This window comes from Epinephelus lanceolatus, chromosome 8 (genome assembly GCF_041903045.1).
Source record: "Epinephelus lanceolatus isolate andai-2023 chromosome 8, ASM4190304v1, whole genome shotgun sequence".
Lineage (NCBI taxonomy): Eukaryota > Metazoa > Chordata > Actinopteri > Perciformes > Serranidae > Epinephelus > Epinephelus lanceolatus.
Window position 1 is genome coordinate 17,022,124 of NC_135741.1, and position 23,830 is coordinate 17,045,953.

At 41.5% G+C, this 23,830-nt stretch overlaps 2 protein-coding genes across 2 annotated transcripts in view; one reads left to right on the forward strand and one right to left on the reverse strand.

Annotated features, from left to right (window-relative positions):
- The first annotated feature begins 11 nt into the window (after positions 1 to 11).
- Positions 12 to 6,768, forward strand: exorh (extra-ocular rhodopsin). Its single transcript, XM_033628724.2, has 5 exons — positions 12 to 1,068; positions 1,207 to 1,375; positions 1,583 to 1,748; positions 4,494 to 4,733; positions 5,851 to 6,768. Exons 1-5 carry the CDS (start codon positions 708 to 710, stop codon positions 5,977 to 5,979), a joined length of 1,065 nt encoding a protein of 354 aa, XP_033484615.2. The 5' UTR covers positions 12 to 707; the 3' UTR covers positions 5,980 to 6,768.
- A 205-nt stretch (positions 6,769 to 6,973) lies between these two features.
- The window catches only part of plxnd1 (plexin D1), a 101,881-nt gene continuing 85,024 nt past the window's right edge, over positions 6,974 to 23,830 (reverse strand). The window contains exons 26-36 of the mRNA XM_033628721.2: positions 23,637 to 23,783; positions 23,315 to 23,471; positions 22,851 to 22,954; positions 18,216 to 18,279; positions 16,897 to 16,931; positions 16,160 to 16,264; positions 15,810 to 15,973; positions 15,568 to 15,715; positions 13,076 to 13,216; positions 12,240 to 12,314; positions 6,974 to 8,000 (exon numbers count right to left, since the gene is read on the reverse strand). Of these exons, the coding sequence (XP_033484612.1) occupies positions 7,884 to 8,000; positions 12,240 to 12,314; positions 13,076 to 13,216; positions 15,568 to 15,715; positions 15,810 to 15,973; positions 16,160 to 16,264; positions 16,897 to 16,931; positions 18,216 to 18,279; positions 22,851 to 22,954; positions 23,315 to 23,471; positions 23,637 to 23,783 (1,257 nt within the window). The 3' untranslated portion in view covers positions 6,974 to 7,883. The remainder of the gene's footprint in view (positions 8,001 to 12,239; positions 12,315 to 13,075; positions 13,217 to 15,567; positions 15,716 to 15,809; positions 15,974 to 16,159; positions 16,265 to 16,896; positions 16,932 to 18,215; positions 18,280 to 22,850; positions 22,955 to 23,314; positions 23,472 to 23,636; positions 23,784 to 23,830) is intronic.

Genomic DNA, 23,830 nt, shown 5'->3' on the forward strand with positions numbered 1-23,830 from the left:
TTTAGGTTTTGTGTGTACAAAAGAGAGCTGGAGTGAGAGTGCATGCTATGAGCGGTATGCCCCACTGACTCTGATTACACTTAAGGCTATGAGTTGAACCCTGCATTATGCAGTGGTTAGGGATTAGGCTTTCACAGATGCAAATAAGTTGGACTGCTCAAGAAATTTCATTTGTAGTTTGTCCACTCTGAATGGTTTAAATCACAAATAGCCTGGTTCCCTCTTTGCCTTCCCTCCCACTCTCTGCTCTCATCCCATTCTGATGATGCATTGATGCACATGACAGTAATGATGGGGTTCGGAGAGCCATGGCTGTAACCTCTCACCTTGAAAACGCTTAACATACCGCATAGCTATTTCTGGAGTTTTCTGTGATGCTTTATGTGTGTGTGTGTGTGTACGTGAGAGAGAGAGAGGGAGACTGAGATTGTCTGTCTTAATTCCATCTCTGCTAGCACTTTGCTCCGTGCAAGTCCTTAATCCGGCCGGCCTGTTAAAAGGTGCTGCATCACCTCAGGGGGCTGCAGAGCACATCTCACTTCCATAAGATCCGTCCCTCCAGCCGTCCTTTCTCCCCCCCCCATTTGCACTAGGGCTGCACTACAAGACTCCCTCACAATATTTGATCCTGAGAAGAGGCACAGACTGTTTTATCTGGTGTTAAGGTCTCAGAGGAAGAAAAAAAAAACACTTCACTAACTGCAGCCATGAACGGCACAGAAGGACCCAATTTTTATGTCCCCATGTCTAACAAGACCGGGCTGGTTCGCAGCCCATTTGAGCACCCTCAGTACTACCTGGCTGAGCCCTGGAAGTTCTCTCTTCTGGCTGCGTACATGCTGTTCCTTATCATCACTGCCTTCCCCATCAATTTCCTCACCCTGCATGTCACCGTCAAAAACAAAAAGCTGAGGACCCCTCTGAACTATATGCTGCTCAACCTGGCGGTGGCCGACCTCTTCATGGTCATCGGGGGCTTCACGGTCACTCTCTACACAGCCCTGCACGGATACTTCATCTTAGGGGTCACCGGCTGCAACATTGAGGGATTCTTCGCTACTTTGGGAGGTAAGACTTTTATTTTTTGTGCCAGTTTCAAAATGGGTGTGAATACTTAAAATCTAAAACTCTGTGTGTAAATGTAATATGGTATCAAGTAAGTGTGTGCTCTATTTATTTCTACACCTGCTTTATTTTCCGTCTCAGGAGAGATCGGACTCTGGTCTCTGGTGGTTTTGGCAATCGAGCGCTACATTGTGGTCTGTAAGCCAATGACCAACTTCCGCTTTGGGGAGAAACATGCCTTCGCTGGGCTGGCATTCACATGGATCATGGCCATGACTTGTGCTACCCCCCCTCTGCTTGGATGGTCCCGGTACTGTATGTTTCAGTGTCTAGACTGTGCTTGCCAGGCTTTAAAGCCACATGAATACTGTACTTGTCATTTGCACACTAAAGCACGTCAGAGATTACCTCTGCTGACTTGCAGCACCCTTACTCAAAGACACATCTAGGATCAAATGCTGTGTGTGATGGTGTTGATGGAAATTCTTTGATTATTATTGTGTGTGTGCGGATGCAGGTACATCCCAGAGGGAATGCAGTGTTCCTGTGGGATTGACTACTACACTCCCAAGCCTGAGATCAACAACACCTCATTCGTCATCTATATGTTCGTCCTCCATTTCTGTATCCCCCTCTTCATCATTTTCTACTGCTACAGTTGCCTACTCTGCACTGTGCGAGCGGTAAGAACACCACTGCCAGACAAAATATTAATGACAAGGATGTGATACCTTGTTTATCCTTGTAGAGAAATTCCTCTTTTTTTTTTTCTTTTTACCTTTCTCCCCCTCCACCGGGAGGTTAGCAGCATCACAGAGCGGAGCCTCTGGAGATGTGAGGGATTTAGTGGCTCAAGGACACTTCAGGAGGGCAGATCATTGCCAACATGGCAGCTTATACCCAGGTCCTCCAGCTGAAGGGCAGTCTGCCTGCTCACAGTGTCGTCCTGATGCCCTCATTAATATTAGTATTTCCACATTCATAATGTATTCGCAGTCATGAATAGTTAAAAAAGAATTCTGACTTTTTTTTTTTATTAAAGCGGCTTTAATTTATATTTTTATATCAACAAATAAATGGCAAAGTGAAAAGACTGTGAAAAGGGTCAGAGAATTATCACCTGAATCTGTAGCTGCTCTTGGTTTTACAGAGTTTATAACAGCTCATGTTTGGTTGTTTGACTAAACTTAAAGGTCCCATATCATGCTCATATACAGGTTCATACTTGTATTTTGGGTTTCTCCTAGAACATGCTTTCATGCTTTAATGTTCAAAAAACACCTTATTTTTCTCACACTGTCCACCTGAATATACCTAAAATCACCTTCTGTCTAGAACGCTCCGTTTTTCTGTCTTTATAGGCTGTTTCACTTTGCTAGGCAGCAGCTTGGGTTCATGTTTACTTCCTGTCAGCTGATGTCATTCACATACAATGCAAAACACTCCAACAAGAAATATAAAAGAACCCATCTAATTTTTTTATGTTTCAAACTGTCTATATAGTATACTTGTGACATCACAAATTCATTAATCCTGACTGATTTCTCTGTGGACTGAGCGTTTTGATACTTTCACAGTATTAATATAGCACCTATACCTGCTAGCTGGCTAACCTTAGCTTAAGTCATGGGTTAGTCCATTGCCTGCCCCTGCCTTGCATCGTCCTTGGCTGAATCAAGTGTATGTCATAATCTATAAGTTAGTATCATGGGTCACGTTAGCTGGTGAGATAATTTGACAAGCTAGCCAACTAACACATTCACTTGGTTAATATTTTGTTAGCAATAACGTTATCAAGCAGGCAAGCTGAGGTTAGCCAGCTACCTGTAACTAAGCTTCACAGCATGGATTTCACAGTTGCTTCAAAATGTTAGCTAATACAGTAATTTGCAAACGGCAAGCTAGCCGATTAACCAGCCAATCAGCCCTGGAGTCTGGATTTATTTAGTCGTGTTTGTCACTTAAAACAGTGTTTTGCTTCATTAGTCAGCTAGCACACATTAGCTCGTGTTGCACAATGTTAGTGCTGCAGTGGAGCTGAAGAAGAGGCAAGGCACTTGGGAATTTCATCACATTCCTTGGATTTTCCTGCAAAACCGCCCATAGTCCTTAACATAAAAATCAGCCAGCAGGCTGTTAGAGACAATTGAGGAAGATGGGAAAGGTCTTGGATGGTTCAAAAATTAAAGTAAACATGAGCTTTTCTCTCCAAAGTCCAAAAACAAAGAGTGCTAAAACTCAAATTTGTGATATCATAGTGAAATTTGGAGCTGCTCCACTGGCAATGAATTGGGAAAGATATTAAAGAGAGAACCCCCAGGGGACTGTTCTGAGTATATGGAAACATTTTTTGTTTCAAAACTGACAACACTACAATAGAATAAAGTTCATTTGGGTGTAAAAAATTAAACAAACATTCTGTGGGTCCACAAAATCAGTCTATCAGCCTGTTCATTAGCTATGGAGATCCTCAGACTTTATACTCTGTGGCATCACAAGAGACTTCTCTGGTTTCTGGCTTTGAGAGAGAGAGCAGCTCATGTTCACAAATATTAATTGAACTTTCTTAGGCCACGAAAATAACATAATAGAGTTCTTAATTTCTGTGATGTTCCCATTTAAGTTATGTTCAGGATTAACAGTGTAAAAAGTTACACACAGTAACGTTACCTCTAACTGTTTTGGTTCACTCTCACCGCTCTCATGGCCTCATTGTCTGCCTCAGCACACAGCTCTTTTCAGTGACCCTACCCAAACCCACTGTACACTACCTACTCACCAAACAGCGGACATATTTAGCGACTAGCTGATGAACATTGCAGAGTATTTAGCATTTAAAGAGACAGATAATTCCCTCAGGAGTTGGTGAAGGCCTAGCCCCAATTTGTGGCTCTCATGTATTTGCATGCAGAGGTAGAAAGTAACTCTGTGACCTGAATGTATTCTAACACGAGAGGCACAAACTCGGACTTATGGAGACCAAAATAGAGCTAAAAAAGAGAAAATACTTGACTTGCATTTATCAGATGGCCAGAAATACAACTCCAAATAAATGATAGTGTTGCTCTGTAACCGCTGGATGTATAAATAAGGAACTGTATGCTAACAAGTCGCAATATCAACTTTTTTTACGCTGCCCTCAAGTGGCCAAAAACGAAATCTGTTTTTGCAGGTTGAAAGCTGACAAAGCATTGGTCTCTCAAATCTGAAAGGCTTAATCTGTAATTCGTCACATACATTACATATATAAGCATTTATAATCGGAGAGTTTGACTTAAAGAAAAAAATAATATGACTTACTGACTAACTTACTGCGGATTTTACATGTTTAAACCTTCAGTTTAGTAGTCCTGTGTTTTGTTTTGTTTACAGTTGGATCACAGATTGGTCCTTCTGTAAATTAGTAACCTTCATCTGTGTGTTCTCAGGCTGCGGCCCAGCAGCAGGAGTCTGAAACCACCCAGAGAGCGGAGAAAGAGGTGACACGTATGGTCATCGTCATGGTGATCTCCTTCCTGGTGTGCTGGGTGCCCTACGCCACCGTGGCTTGGTACATCTTTGCCAATCAGGGAACTGAGTTCGGACCAGTGTTCATGACTGCTCCGGCCTTCTTCGCCAAGAGTTCCGCTCTGTACAACCCAGTCATCTACATTCTGCTAAACAGACAGGTATATGAAGCAAATATCCTGATCAAGCTTTTTTTGTAGAAGACAGAGTGATAGAGAAGGCAGTGGTGGAACGTACATTCTCTAAAGTACAAAACCTAAGATTCGAGGTGCTTGTAATTCACTTGAGTATTTGCATGTCATGCTATAGTTAAACTCTGCTACACTCATAAGGCAAATATTGTACTTTTACTGTACTTTATTTATCTGACAGTGTGGTCATACAATAGAGCCTATAAATTTAAAAGATAAAATCTGGCTCCAGATAGACATTTTCCCAATAACCTTCTGTTTATTGAGAACATGGGTCTGCCACGCATCTACATTAAAAACAATAAATTTGAGGGTGCAAACAATGTGGCATGTGTACGTCCCCTAATGCTGCGCATGTATTGTTACATTACTGAGCCCTGGGTTTTAACAGATCTGGGGAAAACTGCATTCTCCTCCTCTGCACCTGGGACATGGAACAATCTTCAAACAGATCTAAAATTAGAAACACTTAATATCCACTGATGAATTTAAATGCAAAAAAAGAATGTGGTGACAGAGACATGTGCTTGTTTCCCTTGAGAGGCCACTATGTTTGAATAGTTGTTTTATTGTAGATTTTAGTGTTATATGTTGTATTTGTTGCAATTTAATGTGTTTTGATTGTTAATCTTTAATTGTTAATCTCAGTGGGACTTCCTGGTTAAATAAATTATAAAATAAAAACATTAAAGGGAAACACCACCTAAATTAATTACGATATTGCCAGAGAGGTAAGTCTCAAACTTGTGATGTCATCAACTATAAAGTCTGCTCCATAGCCAATGAATAGGAGCAAGATTTTGTGGAACCACACAGTCTTTCTTTCTTTCCTATTTTTTTGGTTGTCTTAGATTAAAGGAATAACATGTATGAATTTTGAAAATGGGTGTAGTTCCCCTTCAACAGTCTAATAGTTATGGGCCATTTTTTGAAGTACTTTCAGTTTTGATTAAGTAGGATTTTGAATGCAGGACTTTTAACCGAGCATAAAACGTATTGGTAAAAAAACTGAATACTACATTTTACTTCCTCCACTGAGTGAAGGAATAATTGTGATTCTGATATTCTTCTTCTTTTTGGCCTCCAGTTCAGAAACTGCATGATCACTGCGGTGTGCTGTGGAAGAAATCCGTTTGGGGATGATGATGCGGCGGCCGCCGCCACCTCTAAAACTCAGACTTCATCTGTCTCATCCAGCCAGGTGGCCCCCGCTTGACCCAAACCCCCTCCTCCCACCTTCAATGTCCCATCTGTCCCTGCACGCCTTGGGACCATTCACCGCCAAGCAGCACTATGTTCTATTGGCCAATCCTCTTGACTTACCTCTCCATGTGTCTTCACTGCAGCGGCACAGCAGCACCTTTGGTGGGACTGACATACTCAAGAGCCAGCATGTGTATTTTCAATCCATTTAATCATGGAAAGTGTTCAGCTGGCTTCACAGAGTTTAACCCGGCATCAGGGGGGCGTGATGATCCAACTGAACACATTCCAAGCTCCACACTGCCCCAAAAAATATAATCGGTGAAAACAAACCACACCACATGATTTCACCCACATCAAGTCTTGTTCCAGTAATTGTTGCAGCTATTTTTCCCCAAAATGCGCTTGAAACTATTGATTGTACAAATACTTAGATGAAAATTAGTCATGAATTTGTTTAGATATCTCAGACAAGTTTTTAAGGCATCAGATGGGGCTGTCATTTGGTCTCTGTCTCTCCCCTTGTCTTCATGGTGACACAGCCAGGGTTGTTAGTTTGCTCTTGGCATTGACTGAGACATGAGTGTAAAACAGATGGACCTGAAAAAGAGCCTCTGCAGGGAGAGGGTGCCTCCTGCAAGAGATAGGATGCATGTGCGTGTGTGCGTTGGATGTTTATGTGTTCGAAAGTACGTCAGAATGTGTATTAAAGAGATACAGGGATATTATTTTGTTAATGTGTAAAGGCTAGGATCTTGTGGAAGTTGTTCTGTGTCCTGCAATAAAAACAAAGCTAAATGTCTGCACAGCTTTTCCCCAACTCGCCTTTTCATGGGAACTTTTACAAGGCCCTCTGAGAAGTTCCAGATGCTAGTTTGTGTGCTTTTGGGTGGCAGGCCAGATCTTAATGGTTTTCAAATGTTGTTAAAATTTGCAATGCTGTAATGCATGTAGAAATGAAGCACTTTGAGATTGAGTACAACAACACACTGTCATCATTAGACACATTAAAATCCTAAATATTGTAATTTATTTCACAAACTCTGACAAGTCATTTGGCATCACAAATACAGTCTCTCCTTATATTGAGCTCACATTTTTTTCTCATAAATGTAAATTTCCCTCTTTTAAATTGGTCAGAATCCAACATGAAATTCATTCGTTTAACAAGCACACTGATCAACACTTCTACACTGATGCAGCTCTTCCCAGTGAACTACATTACATCTGATCTCATAAATTTCAGTCATTAATATTCCTCTCTCCACTCTTCCTCAACCCATCATCAACCTGCAAAGCACATTGGGACGTATTGTTCAAAGCACCGATGGGAGCGGTTCGCCCATCTTTACCCATCACACCTGAGAACGTTGCAGGCTTTAAGAGATGGGAGGAGTTCATCGCGGTCCGTCTTACTCATCCTGATGAACAGGCCACTTGAAAGCATTATAACACATCTATAAATATTGCTATGGACATTATAATACAGTACAGTGCATCATTGGCTCGTTCCCTAAAGAAAAGGGTTCAGTGCGTTAAGATCGCCACTAGGGCTTACTGTAGGTCCCAGTAACTGTAAAGACATCCAGAAAATGTCTTATCTCCAAGCCACTACTACACCTTTCCTCTAAAGCATAGCTGAGCCAGACTGGAATTCTGTCTGTCATGGAGAAAGATTTGGGAAAATTGCTCGGCATTCCCAGATTATATGAGAAACACCCCGCAAATGTTTGACGCTTGAGAGGCAGGTTTGAGTCCTCTGCCACTTTCCATGTTTCTTATAGTCTGTGGGAATAATTGTGACACTAATGAAGGCTAACTCCTTCATGGTCCACATTCCCCAGTAATATTGTAGGCAGAAGAAAGGCAGCTGTCAGCAGGAGAAAGAGATGGCTAGTAGAAAAGACACTGGCAGGTTCAGGCTTCGCTGCAGCACTCGTAGATGTTGTCCTCCACAAGGGCAATGACCTGCTCGAACTTGTGGTGCAGCTGAGTGCGACGTGCGGTGGGATTAGACTCCAGAGCGTTCACCACCTGACAGAGGGAGAGAGAAAAAGAAAAATGTATCAGACTTTTTTGATAACATCTTTATGATGTACAACACAATGACATTTTCAATTACATTTTTAAATGACAATTTTTATGACATACTATACTATGACATTTTGATGACATACTATAGTATGACTTTTTTTTAATACTTTTATTTTGACATACTATACCATGACTTTTTTTAATACTTTTATTTTGAAATACTATAACTTTTTTTTGGATGACATTTTCATGACATACTATACTATGACTTTTTTAATACTTTTATTTTGACATACTATACTATGACATTTTGATGACATACTACAGTATGACTTTTTTTTAATACTTTTATTTTGACATACTATACCGTGACTTTTTTTAATACTTTTATTTTGACATACTATAACTTTTTTTTGATGACATTTTCATGACATACTATACTATGACTTTTTTAAATACCATTTATTTTGACACACTATACTATGACTTTTTTAATACTTTTATTTTGACATACTATACTATGACATTTTGATGACATTTTGATGACATACTATACTATGACTTTTTTAAATGGCGTTTTCATGACATACTATACTATGACTTTTTTTGATGACATTTTCATGACATACTATATACTATGACTTTTTTTAATACTTTTATTTTGACATACTATACTATGACCTTTTTTGATGACGTTTTCATGACATACTATACTATGACTTTTTTGGATGACGTTTTCATGACATACTATACTATGACTTTTTGAGGTGATGTTTTTATGACATACTACACTATGACTTTTTTAATGACATTTCTATGACATACTATACTATGACTTTTTTGATGACGTTTTCATGACATACTATACTACGACTTTTTGAGGTGATATTTTTATGACATACTATACTATGACTTTTTTAATGACATTTCTATGACATACTATACTATGACTTTTTTGATGACGTTTTCATGACATACTATACTATGACTTTTTTAGGTGATGTTTTCATGACATACTATACTATAACTTTTTTGGATGATGTTTTTATGACATACTATACTATGACTTCTTTAATGACATTTTTATGACAAACTATAATATTACTTTTTTGATATGTTTTATGTCATGAAAAAAGTCAGTATATCATGTCCTCAAAAATGAAAACAAGTCATGGTATAGTATGTAGTCAAAAATCATGAAAAATGTCATGGTATAGTAGCTTGTCATGAACCATGAAAAAATATCATAGTATAGTATGTCGTAAAAAATCATGAAAACGTCACAGTATAGTATGTCGTCATAAACCATGATAAATATCATACTATCGTTTGTCGTCAAAAATCATGAAAAAACGTCATAGTATAATCGCCAAAAACATGAAAAAAACGTCATAGTTTAGTATGTCGTCAACAATCATGAAAAATGTCATATTATAGTATGTCATCAAAAATCACGAAAAACATCATAGTATATTATGTCGTCAAAAATCAGGAAAAAACATTATATCATAGTATAGTATGTCATCATAAACCATGAAAAATTATCATAGTATAGTATGTCATCATAAACCATGAAAAATTATCATAGTATAGTATGTCATCATAAACCATGAAAAATTATCATAGTATAGTATGTCATCAAAAATCATGAAAAAATATTATAGTATAATATGTCGTCAAAAATAATGAAGAAAGTCATAGTATAGTATGTTGTCATAAACCATGAAAAATCGTCATAGTATCTCGTCAAGAATCATGAAAAAACGTCATAGCATAGTATGTCGTCAAAAATCATGAAAAACATCCTAGTATGTCGTCATGAACCATGAAAAAATATCTTAGTTTAGTATGTCGTCAAAAATTGTGAAAAATGTCATAGTATAGTATGCCGTCAAAAATCATGAAAAAAAATCAGTATATTATGTTGTCATAAACAATGAAAAAACGTCATAGTATAGTATGTCATCAAAAATAATGTAAAAACATCATAGTATAGTATGTCATTGAAAATCATGAAAAAAAACGTCATAGGATAGTATGTCATCAAAAATCATGAAAAAAACGTTATAGTATAGTATATTGTCAAAAATTGTGAAAAATGTCATAGTATAATATGTTGTCATAAACTGTGAAAAAATGTCATAGTGTAGCATGTCATCAAAAATCATGAAAAAATATCATAGTATAGTATGCCGTCAAAAACCATGAAAAAATATCACAGTATATAATGTCGTAAAAATTATGAAAAACGTCATAGTATAGTATGTTGTCATAAACCATGAAAAAAATCATAGTATAGTATGTCGTCACGAATCATGAAAAAATGTCATAGTATAGTATGTCATCAGAAATCATGAAAAAAACGTCATATTACATTATGTCATCAAAAAGTATGATAAATCATCATAGTTAAGCATTTCTTCAAAAATCATTAAAAAACCTACACTCATGACATACTTCATATGAGTTTTTTGATGACATTTTCATGACATAATATATTATGACTTTTTTTTAACCTTTTTTTCAGATTATACTTTAATGTAAAAAATTAACATGTCATGACATACTATGATTTTTTTGACATACTATACTATGATTTTTTTTTAAACATTTTGCAATGACATACTATGGTATGAATTTTGAACACTTTTTTATGAAATGCTATACTATGACATTTTTTGGATTTTTTTTTTACCACATTATACTATGACATTTTTGATGACATTTTTATGACATACTATACTATCTACTTATTTTATGGATTTTTTTACAGCATACCCTATATGCATGATTTTTGTGCATACATATCGTTTATACATTCATTCCCCTGGTCTCTGTCCTACATATATTTGCTTTAATCATAGTTCAAAGTTTATTGATCAATAATGGTTACACAAACACATGTACTGAAATTCTCAACCTCAAATTTTCCATAATGTATATAGAAAAGACAGTTACGTAAAAAATCAATATAGCCTTGGAAGCCAAGAAAAAGAAAGAGCTTGTGTGTGTGTGTTATAGGGAACAATATTGTGTTTCTTGCTCTTGTGTAGTACTCTTTTTAATAAAGCTTACATTGGGTTAGTCACTCATTGTCTTGTGCTTTGTTCCCACGCTATGTATCTGAATGTTGCATTGATGCAGTTGTCCAAGTACTTACCACAATCTAAGACAGTTTATTTGCATGTCCTTACAATCAATACAAAGTAAAGTAAGATAAAGTGTGTCATTTATGTAACCAGTTTGAACCCAAAGTGGCGGTGAGGTCTTGAAATGTACAGAAAGGGTCTTTAAAAAGCTCTTAAAAGGTATTAAATTTAGCTGTAGGATTATGTCATATAGCCCGATGAAGCAGAGGGAGGAAATCAGCCACCTGCCTGGACATAGAAAGTTGAGCCCGAGAAAAGGGAGAGCATCAGAGGAACAAGTGAAGTGCTTCAGCCTCTTCTCCAGCCTTCACGCATGCCTCCACACCACAAAAGCCTTTGCTCTTCACATATTTACAAAACCCACATCTGCTCTGTTTTTCATGCCCAATAGTTGTCACGGTGTCAGTGGGATTTATGGGCTCTTAGCGGCACTGTGCTACGAGGCAGAGCGAACTGAGCTGGTGCGAGAGAATAGGCAATCAGGGGCCATTCACAGAGCTCTGTGAATCGTAGTCTAAGCCTCTGGCCCACGTCAGTACAGTAGCATGACAGAGGAAAGCAGCTAAACGGTATTATCATGAGGGTGCTCCACTAAGGCACAGTCACCACTGACTAAGCCTCTCCTGAGAATAGTCACAGCAGTATGGGAGCATGGGGGAGGACAGTAGGGGCTTGAAGAGGGCTAGTTGTAAGAGAAACAGGAGATTTGAAGCAGCAACTTAACCGTATCATTAAGCAGATAGGGGTGATGGATAAAGAGAGGGTAAATAGCACGTTGTTTGCTTCAAGTGAGAGGTATATGTGGGCTGGAAGGGCGGAATGGACGCGTTACATGGTGGCTGCTGCCGGGAAGATCAGGCAATTAAGGGACAGGTTGTTAGAGTGTTTACAGTACATCTCTCAACATGCGCATGATCTTCCATGCTGATACGTCACGCTCTGATACCTATCTGTGAAACTTTAAACAGCAAAAGGAGTCGACCGAGGTGCTGTGACTGCAGAGAGGGGCCAGTTTAAACACGAGTAACAAATCTAATCTGGATCTGAGATTGCAAAGACAGAAAAGTAACGTGAGAATCTCTTCTCTTACCTGGTTTCTGTATCTCTTGGCATATTTGTAGATTTCTGTCAAGGCCAGGTTGGTGTTGAATTCATTTCGGTATTTCTACAAGATGGAGAACAGAGTTTGATTAGATTATTTCAGTCGAAGAAAACTTTATTTCCATTTGCAGTATAATATTTGGCGGTATGGCTCTGCTCTGGGGCCCCTCTGCCTTTCCTTGGGCCTATGCAGAAAGCCTCTTCCACATGCCTACATGGAAAGCATGAGGCAGAGAGAGCACACCTGTCTGCCCTTCCACGTGCAAATGAGGAAAGCCTGAGACAGAGAGAGCACACCTCCCTGCCCTTCCATGTGCAAATGAGGAAAACCTGAGACAGAAAGCAAACCTCACTGCCCTTCCATGTGCCTACATGGAAAGCCTGAGACAGGGAGAGCAGCAGCAAAGAGCCCCAGAAACAGAACAGAGCAGCATCAATGACAAACAGACATGACATTGATAAGTCAGACACAGCATGAAAAGGAGGAGTTGGGGTGGAGGTGGGTTGCAAAATGGCTTGCAGAGGAAGCAGCAACAGTAGGCAGGCCAGAGCAGTTTAAATAGGGTGCCCTGAATGAGATTCTCCACTTGGTTGCATAGAAAGTAATCATGTGATCTATCAGCTGACTCCCTTCATCAATCAGCTGCTCGATCAGTTGATCGGGCTGTTTGAGATCAGCTGATGTAGCTGGGATGTGAGCTGAGCTTGACATCGTGTGTTGCCTGAACTACACACTATGCTCAATATATGTCATATTATTCCAAAATAAAACTTGTTTTTGCAGCCAGATGACAAACACACAGGGGCTTTCTGAAGTTTACTCACGCGTGACTCCTCGGCGAGGTGAGCATTCATCTCCTGCTCGCTCAGAGGTGCCATTTCCTGTATTTGCTGGTAGTAGCATTGCACTCTCTTCTTATACTCAGGGATCTCCTTGGCATACAGCAGCTTGTTGGTAGGGGAGTCCTAAAAAAAAAAAAAAAGCAAAACCCATTACAGTCTGCACAGCTATAACCATTTATTGCAGCAATATGCATTTTATTTTCGGCAGTGTGGCTGTGCCTATTTGATGCTGTGGAACAAATCTGAGCAAGTCTGACACAGGCTGTCCTTGAGCTCACTAACCGCCCCCCTGGCAGAGTGAGACACGCAACATTTGATGAACATGAACACATGTTTGAAATGTTCATGTACAACTGACTGCTACAGCAGGAGGCTAAAAGCGATGTAGCTCTTCTGAGGGTTAATTAATAATTCAGCACTGGAGCTCAGTCTTGAATGGAAGGGTTTGTAGTGCAGTCTGCGATCAGGTGCTAATGTCTTAATAAGGAGCCGTTCAGTTAGGCTGTTATTTGTTGATGATCTAAACCAAACTATGTGAGACAATAGAGGGAGGGAACAGTTTCCTTTCTGCACGACAGGAGACTCAAAAACCCAGAGCCACTGAAGGAGCATTCCAGTCTAAACAAAACTCCTTCATACCTCTGCCACTCTCTCCACAGTCACTCCAGGCTCTCGCACGGGTGCTTATTCAAGCAGGAAGAAAAGTAGCAGGGCTAAGAGGTTGTGGGCATTCTCGGGTTTTAGTGGTGACTACTGTTGCGAGCGAGTGTGTGTGGGCCTTTGTGTGCTGTGTGTGAGAGAGAAAGGGACAGAGAGAAAGTAGGACAGGGAAAAAGAGGCGGCCAACCTCAGCTTTCAGCATCGGTGAATGTGCTTACAGCGCACCTTAATATTTCTATGTGTCATGAGTTATTTGTGTCACCTAATGTGCGCGTTTGTTTGCATGTGTGTGCATGTTTGTGTGTATGTTAAAGGTGCTCGGGGAGTGGAAAGCCTGCGGCGACACTCGCTCCTTCTGATAGGGAACCCTGTCTCTTCCTGTCCACAAGGTCACTTCCTGCTGCTCGCCCATCTGCCCGGTAACCCCCCTGTGACCTCGCGGCCCTCCATGTCTGCATCTCGCCAGATAAGAGGGTTTCTGTGGAAACAGCAAGCGTTGCTTAGTTTCCTACCCCTCTCTCTCTCACCCCTGCTGTGCTCCTGCTAATCCAGACCCCGTACCCTTTGCCGCCCTGTCCCGAGGACGTCACGCACACTCATACACATGCACAAACAAGTGACTGTAAACACTCGGGGAAAATGGAGAGGTGTGTCACGCCAGTCTCCTTGACCTGCGGGAGAGAACGCGGCCATATTCTTGAACCTGGTGACTCCACAATACTTGCACAGCCAGATGTGACATGCTAATGAGGACGCTGCAGAGTGTGCAGAAATGACTCATTGCTGGAGGTATAATGCGTGGCTTTGTATCCATAGGTATGTACCTGCTCGCAGAGATGTTCACATGTATATGTGAGCATCTCTGCTGTGAGTGCGCCGGCTCTTTGGCACTGAACTGAAGTATATAAATCAGACTGTTTCTCAGTGAAAGAGGAGCATCATTTGATGAGTCCTCGGCTCCCTCCAGGGAGGAAGCCAGTCAGAGAGAGACAGGAAGCAGAGCGTGCTCAGGGTCACGGTGTCTGAGGGATGAGACGGATTTGTGAGCAGTGAGGACATTGACATGCAAGCACACACACACAGACTCCTGCAGACAGACAGACAGACAGACAGACATATGCACGCCTGAACACACTCACACACACACACACACGCACAGCACAAAAAGAGATCCCTGGTGCTCATGACCTTGGATCAGCCGACTCGGCTGAAATAACATGAGGAGAGGTAGATGGAGCTGACAGTCTGAAGGCTAAGGGATGAGGGTTCACAGGGGGACTCGGGAGGTGTGTGTGTGTGGTCAAACTCCTAGAGAGATGTGAGGCAGAGATAGTGCGTGAGGTGAAAAGGACAGAAGTGTCAAAATGTGTACGCCTTCTCAGAGTTATGACTCAGTCGATTCTGAACGCACAGACATTTCTTCTGATTCAGCGTGACTTCCATATCCTGATTATATCGTAATCTCCAATGTCCATCACAAATAAACATCTATAAATCCGCTTAGAAGTCATAGTGGAAAAAAAGCTCCTTATAACTCCAGAACTTGCCAGAGAATCATCATGTTCTCAAGCTTTCCAGCACCAAAGTAATCCAGTGATAGTTCATCCATGGATAGCTTACAAACTGGAAATGCAAGTAGCTGATTCGGCACACTTTTAACAGGTATAGGTTTTAAAATCACCTAACTGAAGAGTAAACAGGAGCGTCAGGGGGTGCAGCTCCCTCAATTTTGTCTCAGGGGGAGCCCAAAGTGACAGACTTTGAAAACCTCTGCAATAGACAGATAGACAGATAAATAAGATGGGTAATCTCACCTTTCCAAGCTGCAGGTCAGAAATGGAGCAGGCATCTATAAAGGCCTGGGCAATGACAGACAGACAGGCGTCCATGTGATCCGTCTTATCAATGTCAAACACAAACTGAGGATTCTTCAGGATGTTCACCCAGAAACGCAGAGGTAAACTGCACAGAGAGAGGAAAGATAAGCTCTTAAAGCCTTGCACTTGCACAGCAAGGTGACCAAAGGCGACTTTAATCATGCGGTTTAGATGTCTACCTGTTGGTTTTCCAGATGTGCAGGGTGTCTGGGTCTGTGATGCCCCGTTTGTCGGCCTGCTCCTCCAGGAAGTCAAAGAAGTATTTGACAGCCAGAGGGGGGCGGTCCGGAGGGATGCTGAGGATGGCTTGAAAGAGGTCATCCAAAAACTTCTGAAGAGTTCCCTGTGGGGGAGAAGAAAGGAAAGGCGGCTCATGAATACGCAGGGATATAGTTTCATGGGATGTGGGAATTTCTAGATGGCTAATATGGGCCATAAAAACAAGAAACAGAAAGATGACTTAGATATCAAGCTGCAACCGAAATCTGCTTGTAGTGTTGACAAACAGTCTCATGTTTCTTGTGTTCACCTTGGTTGACAGCAGGCGTGTCAGGTAGATTTCAGGCAGGACCTTCTTGCGGTGACTCTGCCTGTGTGACCTCTTGGTCTCCATTAGCTCATCATGAGGTAGGACCTGGAAAAGCAGAGGTCAACATACTTCACACAGGTTGAAGTAATAAACCCCATCATAAGAGAGCTCGATGAATGCCCTACTGTCTCAGCTGTCTCAGCTGTCAGACGGGGAATTCTCTGTTTCTTGCATTAGACACATGATCCAGAAACCACATCAGGGTATTTTGAAGCGCTAAATAATACAAAGAATTGAGGAAGTGATGGGAGCTGGGGAATTCTCCTGCTTTTCTCTGGTTGCTGTGTACAGGATCATGTCTCTGACTTGCTCATACAGGTCTAAATAGGGGTAGTGGGGAAAAGAAAGAAGTAGTCAAAATCCATCTTCTTATGTCAAAAAGGGACCGCAGAACTGTCCTGTAAAACTAACTATTCACCCGGCAAATTGTGTTCCAAGGAACTCATTATTCTAAAGTCAAAGGGCCCATATCTTGGCTGACGTTTATAAAAGAGCTTAAGCAGCATTAGTGCTGTCATGTCCTCTCAGCAGCTTTCCTTTTCACCTCCATTCACCCCCCATTCTAACTGTCGTCATGCCTGCCCCGGGCTGACTAACAGTGGCACACACAGGAAAAGCTCTGGTAATAAACTCAGAGGGCACTCAAACATTTTGATTACCTTTAAGGAGATACTCACCAAGTGCACATACTTCTCCGTATCCAGATCTTTAACTAAGGAGAAAGGGGACAAAAAAAAAACCCAAAACATACAGGGTGAGACAATGTGCAATCAGCAAGGTGGAGACCTGAGAGAATAAGAGGAGACAAGAGGAGGGAGCACAGAGGAGTGTGACAGATAGGGAGGGTGGGAAAAAAAATGCAGGAGGGAGATTGACAGGAGCGCAAGGGAGATAGAGTACATGGGAGAGAGGAGAAAGTGATTAAGGTGGACTGTGGGCCGGTAGGGGAGGGGAGCTGTCTGAGAGAATGAAAGAGAAAGATTACGAGTGAAAGGAGAGAGAAAAGAGAGAGATTAGGGGAGACAGACACACAGAGTCTGTGATTGGTTCTGGAGCCGGTGTAATGAGATGGTAATGCTTGGCCAACGCTCGGAAAGAGCATTAAACCTTGCTGGTTTATATATAGCTCTAAACACAAACACTCGCGTGCACATGCGTGAACACGTATGTATACCTGAACATGTGTGGACGCATGCACAAACCCAAGCTCAAAGCAGACAAACAAATACAGTAAATTATTGCACACATACACACAGATACACACACAAACACACACAACAGCATTGTGAGTGTGTGCTCATTACAGCCGTCTGCCAGAGATGCTCCTGCCCAGCGGGCCTCAGTCCAGACCCTCAACACTGATCACAGGCAGGCAGGACAGTGTTTTATATTAGCCAGGGAGCACTACAGGCTCATAACACCCCCTTGACGCTTTGAAGCCGGAGCCAGGTTTAGTCCACATAAGCCTATTTTTGGCCCAGTATGAATGAGAGGAGAGGCTTTGATGGACAGAGCCCGAGCAGAACTGAGCTCTGGTCTGGTACTGATTATATAAGGTGGACCCCAGACGAACGAACGGACAAGCCCATTAAAAGCTGTATGTAAACTCATCTGTCAACAGGCAGCACAGTCATTATAATCCGGGGTCGAGGCTGGACAATGGGCGCACTTGTGTCGAAATTTTTCCCACAAGCTGACATTTTGCTAATGGAGTACATCTATAACGCAGAGAAAGAGCTCTGAATGAAGCTGTAGCATAACTCCCGGAGTGAAGCAGGAGTGTTGTGATTTATTAGGTGCGAGTGTGTTTAGATGTCCGCTGTGTCTTTGGGGGACGGGAGGGTGTGTGTGTGGTTTCATGCGTGTTTACATGAACGTATCGTGTTCTCGTGATCAGCTAAGCATGTGCTGTTTCCTGTGAGCGAGTGGGTGCGTGTATTTATCCAAGTGTGTGTGACAAAGCGACAGGGAGTGGGTGTGTTTGAAGGTGACGTACCTCTCCCCAGGGTGTTCTCTCTCTTGTCTTTCAAGCTCATGGCCAGTGATGCCCCCTCTGGGATCTGCGAAGGGAGAGAAGAAGAAGAAAGAGGAGGAAGGGGGGGCGTAGGGAAGAAAGACGAGAGAGGACAGGGGGCATGAGGTCAGGGGTGAGCTGGGGTGCAGCAGAACAGCATCATTAAGCATGCCCTCGAGGGGAGTGCGGTGTTGAGAGGTGCGTCTGTTTGTGTGTGTGTGTGTGTGCGTGTGTGTGTCAGTCTTGCGTGCATCTAGACTGGTGGCGAGTCTGTGGGAGCCTGGCTAGGCTCATTAAAGTCAACCCGCGGTGAAATGGATTGAACAGCCTTGCCAGTGAACCCAGACTGTTAGTACACGCCGCAGCTCGCTGCTTTCACAGCTCTGTCCCCATGGCTCAGCAAAAACTAAACAGAGCACTTAGCAAGTACAGGTAAAGGGTCGGAGGTCGGGGGTCACCGAACAACTGTTTACTTATGCACAAATGAATGCAGACATAAGCAAACACACATGCACATACAGACATTCTTAATGGTGTAACAGTCATGACATTTTACTTGTTGCTTCGCTATTTTTCTTTTGGGAAAAAAAATATATTGTGTTAAAAAAGTGTTTTTTTAATCATCTACCTTACATTATTAATCTTTTATTGCAAACGCAATTCATAAAAATGTAATTTCCTGCTTTCTTTTATAAATAAAAGTCAATTATATGATGTACTTTAGTCAATGTATGAGTAACGAATGTATATGCATAATGGTATCTAATAGGCCTAGTTGTAGTACTGCTTGTACCAGTAGTAGTAATGTCTGTTAAATGTTGTGTTTTTTGAATACGTAAGCGATGAAAGATTAATGCCCTTCACTGCACAGAAGTGTGTTGCATGTAGTAAATTATCACAGCACAAAATACTGATTAAGTATCAAAAGTTCCTTCATTCATTCATTTATTTTCCGTAACCGTTTATCCTGTTGGGGGTCACGGGGGGGCTGGAGTGCCGCCAGTACTAAAAGTATCAGATATAATTCCTTAAAGGTTCATATAACACCAGCTGTTGTTGTTTAATGGTATAGTATGCACAAACTGTGGGATACTGTTTGTTTATGCTTGCCAGCACAAGTTAAAGCCAACCCCAGATTTACTGTCATTTGGCGTTTCTCCTCGCTATATGTATATTTCTTTTTGTCGCTGTGTCTCTTGGATGCCTGCTGCTCACACCTTTTTATAAAGGCCTGACCCCACCTGAGCACTGTGGGGGTGCACACCCATAAATGTCACGAAAACAGGAAATAAGAGGAACATAAGGAAATATGAGTAGAGAGCAGAGTCTGCAGCAAAATACCCTGCCACACACTTGCAGTGAGTCACAAGTGATGACTGAGAGGGGTGACTTCTGTATGAGTCTAGACATTGTTTATTAGGAAATCCTGCTTAGTTTACCTTTAAGATCTCCAACAGAAATGCATTAAGACATTAAAGAAAAATCTATAGTACTCTATAATGATTTTTTCCACAATAAATGATTGTAAACTATTTACAAATTCTTACACTGAGGTCTACTCTTTCTCCCTCATTGAAACATCCAGAATTTATGAATATTATTATTGTTCATTTTTAAAGTTTAATTGCTGAACACGAGATGTCTAATCCTTCAAGTCCATTCTCAGTGTTTGTGCACTGGAGGTTTCAAGTTTCCACGCACATTTCCCTTCAACAGATGAATGTGAAAAAAATGTGGGCCCATACATCATACAAGGTCAAACATCAAAGTATAGCAACAATAAGTAAATCACTTTTTTGAGTGTAAGGGGACCATTTAGTAACTACTGAACAAATAATTTGCAGTTAACATCGGCACACTTTTTAAAAGTCAATATAAACGACCATTATTAATGACTGAGTCTGTAACAGTAACCACAACATACAACAAATCATTAAAGCCCCTCTGCATGTGACATACATTTGTTTTGCTTCCTGTTACTTCACTTAAACGTTTGACCTTCACTGTGCAGAATGATGTATGTGCAGTTTTTCTTTGCATGAAGGAGGTAAGTTTCTCTGCGCTCACCTTAAATCTGAGTTTAACATGTGCACCTACTTACAAGCATGAACCTGTGACATCACAACTAAATGGAGGCTGAATGGTGGTGCGTGACTCACACTGAGAACGGACTTCACGGTAAAGTAGGAGACGTATTATGTCTAGTAGTTTTGAAAGGAATGCTTCAAGGTCGTGTATGCTCTTCCCAACATGATAGCAAACGCGTAGGCAAAAAAAAAAAAAAAAAAAAAGCACAAACAGTTTGAAGAGAAAATGGGCACCCACACACTAAATAGATGCTCCCAAAAAGAAGACTCATTAAGCGCAACTACGACATAGTAGCTGTCATAGTCATACTACCTGATGAAGACATATTGTCAAAACAATGTAACTGGATAAATCATCTTTATGGGAGCATCTCTTCAGAGTGTGGGTGTCCTTTTCTCTTGAAACTTATATATTTGAATTTTAAATATTTGCATGTTCATAGATTCTGGGTTTTTCCAGTGACAGAAAAAAAGTTTGTCTAATTCGAAGACGGTGGGTGAAAAGACAAGTTATTATTCCAAGCAGAGTACTTTTCTAACACATCTGGTGGGGATCTTTAAGTTAAGCATTAAAATTGTGTGATAACTGATTTAATTCTGTATGTTACCATAGTTACTGTATATCTGTAAATCATTTGAAAATATTTCCTATTCAGTAACAGTTGTTAAAGGATTTGTCTGTGACTTTTAGAGTGCATCTGTGATTCAGAGGTTGTCTACACACGGTTCTCAACAATGTGCTAACAGCATGAACAGTGCTAACTACAGCAACAGTGCTGACAGCAGGGGCGTAAATATAGACAGTGCAGGCAGGATCATTGCACTGGGGCCAATGGGGTGAGGGGGCCCCTTCAACTATATGTTATGCAGAAAAATAATATGTTAAACATGTTACATTTAAAATATTCAGTTAAGCGAATAATTCCTTCTTTAAATTGGTATTCTTATTCTATACACATATACGATGATGATTTCTGAGTGATATTTATGCTGGTGTTATCCAATGTCAAGTCTCTATTTGATCATGTGACGATGAGATTGCATGGTAGCTAGTTTAGGTGCATAACAAGTAACTAGCGTGCCTTAGGGCCCGTCATAATAGCTTGCACTGGGGCCCGTTGTGACTACCTGACCTGACACTGGCTGATTGAGCTAACATTTTTATCTCAGAGGGGGAACTAGACAGTGAGCTCTAGCTTCAACAATGCCGCTGTCCCAATGGGGGACTGCCCATTGTTCCAGCTGCCCAGGGACGGCTGCGGTTCAGAGGTAGAGCGGGTCCTCCACTAATCAGAAGATGAGTGGTTTGATCTCTAGCTCCTCCAGTCTGCATGTCGAAGTATCCTTGAGCAAGATACTGAACCCCAAATTGTTCCTGATGGCTAATCCGTCAGTGTGTGAGTGTGTCAAAAATTGAGTACCATACGTTTGTGGTAGCCTTGGCCACCAGCACATGCATGTGTGTGAATGGGTGAATGTGACTCATAGTGTGAAAAGGGCTTTGAGTGGTTGGGTGACTAGAAGGGTGCTATACAAGTGCAGGTCCAAACTTCAGAAGCCCAGTTAGTCCGAGAAATGTCCAGTTGGACTGAATGCCCATTTCTCCACAAGCCCGTCATCTCAAAAACAAACACCCATTGTTAAAAAAGTCCTGTTTCTCTAAAAATACACACTCCCTGCAGTTAGGCAACTAAATCCCCAGGAAAAAAATGGCTGCATTGTACATTTCTGTAAACCACGGATATGTTACATTTGTCAGCAACTCTGTGGTGAAAGTGTGGTTAAGTTTGGGAACAGAAAACAGGTTATATGAGGAAAAGATCATGTTTTTGCTTAAGACATCCATATTTAGTGGCACACAGTTGCTAAACACCTGGGTTCAGTGGCTCAAACGGGAGCAATGGGGTTTGTTTTTTGGAATAACGGGCAGTCAGAGAAATGGGCTTTCAATCCAATGGGTCGTTTTTTGGACTACTGGGGCTTCAGAATTCTGGGCCGTCACAACGATGGCATGGCACCATCCTGATATCAGCAGTAACCACGATCACAGTGCAGGGCAGCTGTGATTAATTAGCCAGTGGGATACACACATGCACTATCATGCACGGACAGACCAGCTTTCCCCATTAAAGAGCAGAGAGGCTCCGATTACAACACACACAGAGGGAGTGTAACTTAATTCTCTGCTCACGATGGCATTACTCCACTGTATCTTTACATAGCAAACAGTTGTAAGCTGCAATAAATAACGCTCTGGATCTCGAGCTCCTTTAAACATTACAGCTCTCAACAGTTATTTTTCATCATAAATTGCTACCTAATGACACAAACGGTGCACGAGCTTGAATGCAGCACCTACGACTACTTGTGTACAGCCACACAGAAGCAGAGAGTATCCTCCTCCCACCTACGGACAGCCAGTGACACCATTTACAAAGAGTTTCAACACCCCCGCTGTTGCTGTTACAATATCAGGGATTCACAGGTATACCATGACAACACCTACCACAGTGGCCTCACACAAACACACCTGGTAATGGAAGACAGTGTTGAGCTTCTTCCTGCCATCTTCCATCACTGAGGAGTTATCCAGGTCCTGCAGAAGCTTACTGTTGCTGCCGGAGTCAAACCACTCTGCAGGGGAAGGAGACAGGACGAGGGAGGCGAGAGATATTAGAAAATTTCATCCTAAATTTGGAAAAGAATATGCGAGACAGAGAGCAGCCGTGCTCTAACGCTCTGTGTCACGACCTGTGGAAATATTCTCGGGCCATTAATCAAATCAGCTCTGCAGGCTCCGCGGCTTTTGAAAGCAATAACTCTTTGTGATTATGACTGCACACTCTCCTCGATGCATTCTGTCATTTATTATATTGCAGCCTCAGGTTAGTTGAGCTTCATGAGAGGAATTGACCTTTTGCAAAGGAGATTACTATATCTCAGAGGGCTGGGGAGGGGAAAGGATGAAAATAATCAGAGAAAATATGCTCTTACCCAGGTCTACATCCTCTGCTCGGGGCCACTGCGAGAATGGCAGGTTTTTATAAAAGGCCTCTAGGATTTTTTCCTTCACCTGGCAGATTGTGTCTGTGTTCATGACCCTGACAGGCAGTGAGTCCATGCCACAGCCCTGGAAGGACACGTTGATGTTCTGCAGAAGTAAACACAGAGCAGTACATTTCAAACTTTGCAAAGTTGCATGAAACTCTACGGTGGTCAACTTAAGTAAGCGTGTAAGTTAGATGTTGACCTCTGAGCTCTAATAAGCAAAATCAAGGGTGTGAGAGATAAACTGAATGAGTGTGAGGCATCAGACCTGTGGCTTGGCCTCAATGTTCTCGCGCAGCAGCCACTCCTCGTTGAGGGTGTAGCGGGCCTTCCCTGTGATGGCGTCTATGGAGCCCTTGTTGATCTGCTGCTTGATTGCACACAGCAGCAGGAAGAAAGGCTCACCCACTGTTTCCTGAAAAACGAGGCAAGAGAGGTGGAGTCAAAAATCAGATGTGTGAT

Coding starts and splice junctions, on each gene's coding strand:
- exorh (XM_033628724.2), top strand. CDS start 708: ATGAACGGCACAGAAGGACCCAATTTTTATGTCCCCATGTCTAACAAG. Junction 1,376..1,582: donor CCTCTGCTTGGATGGTCCCG/GTACTGTATGTT, acceptor GTGCGGATGCAG/GTACATCCCAGAGGGAATGC. Junction 1,749..4,493: donor TACTCTGCACTGTGCGAGCG/GTAAGAACACCA, acceptor GTGTGTTCTCAG/GCTGCGGCCCAGCAGCAGGA.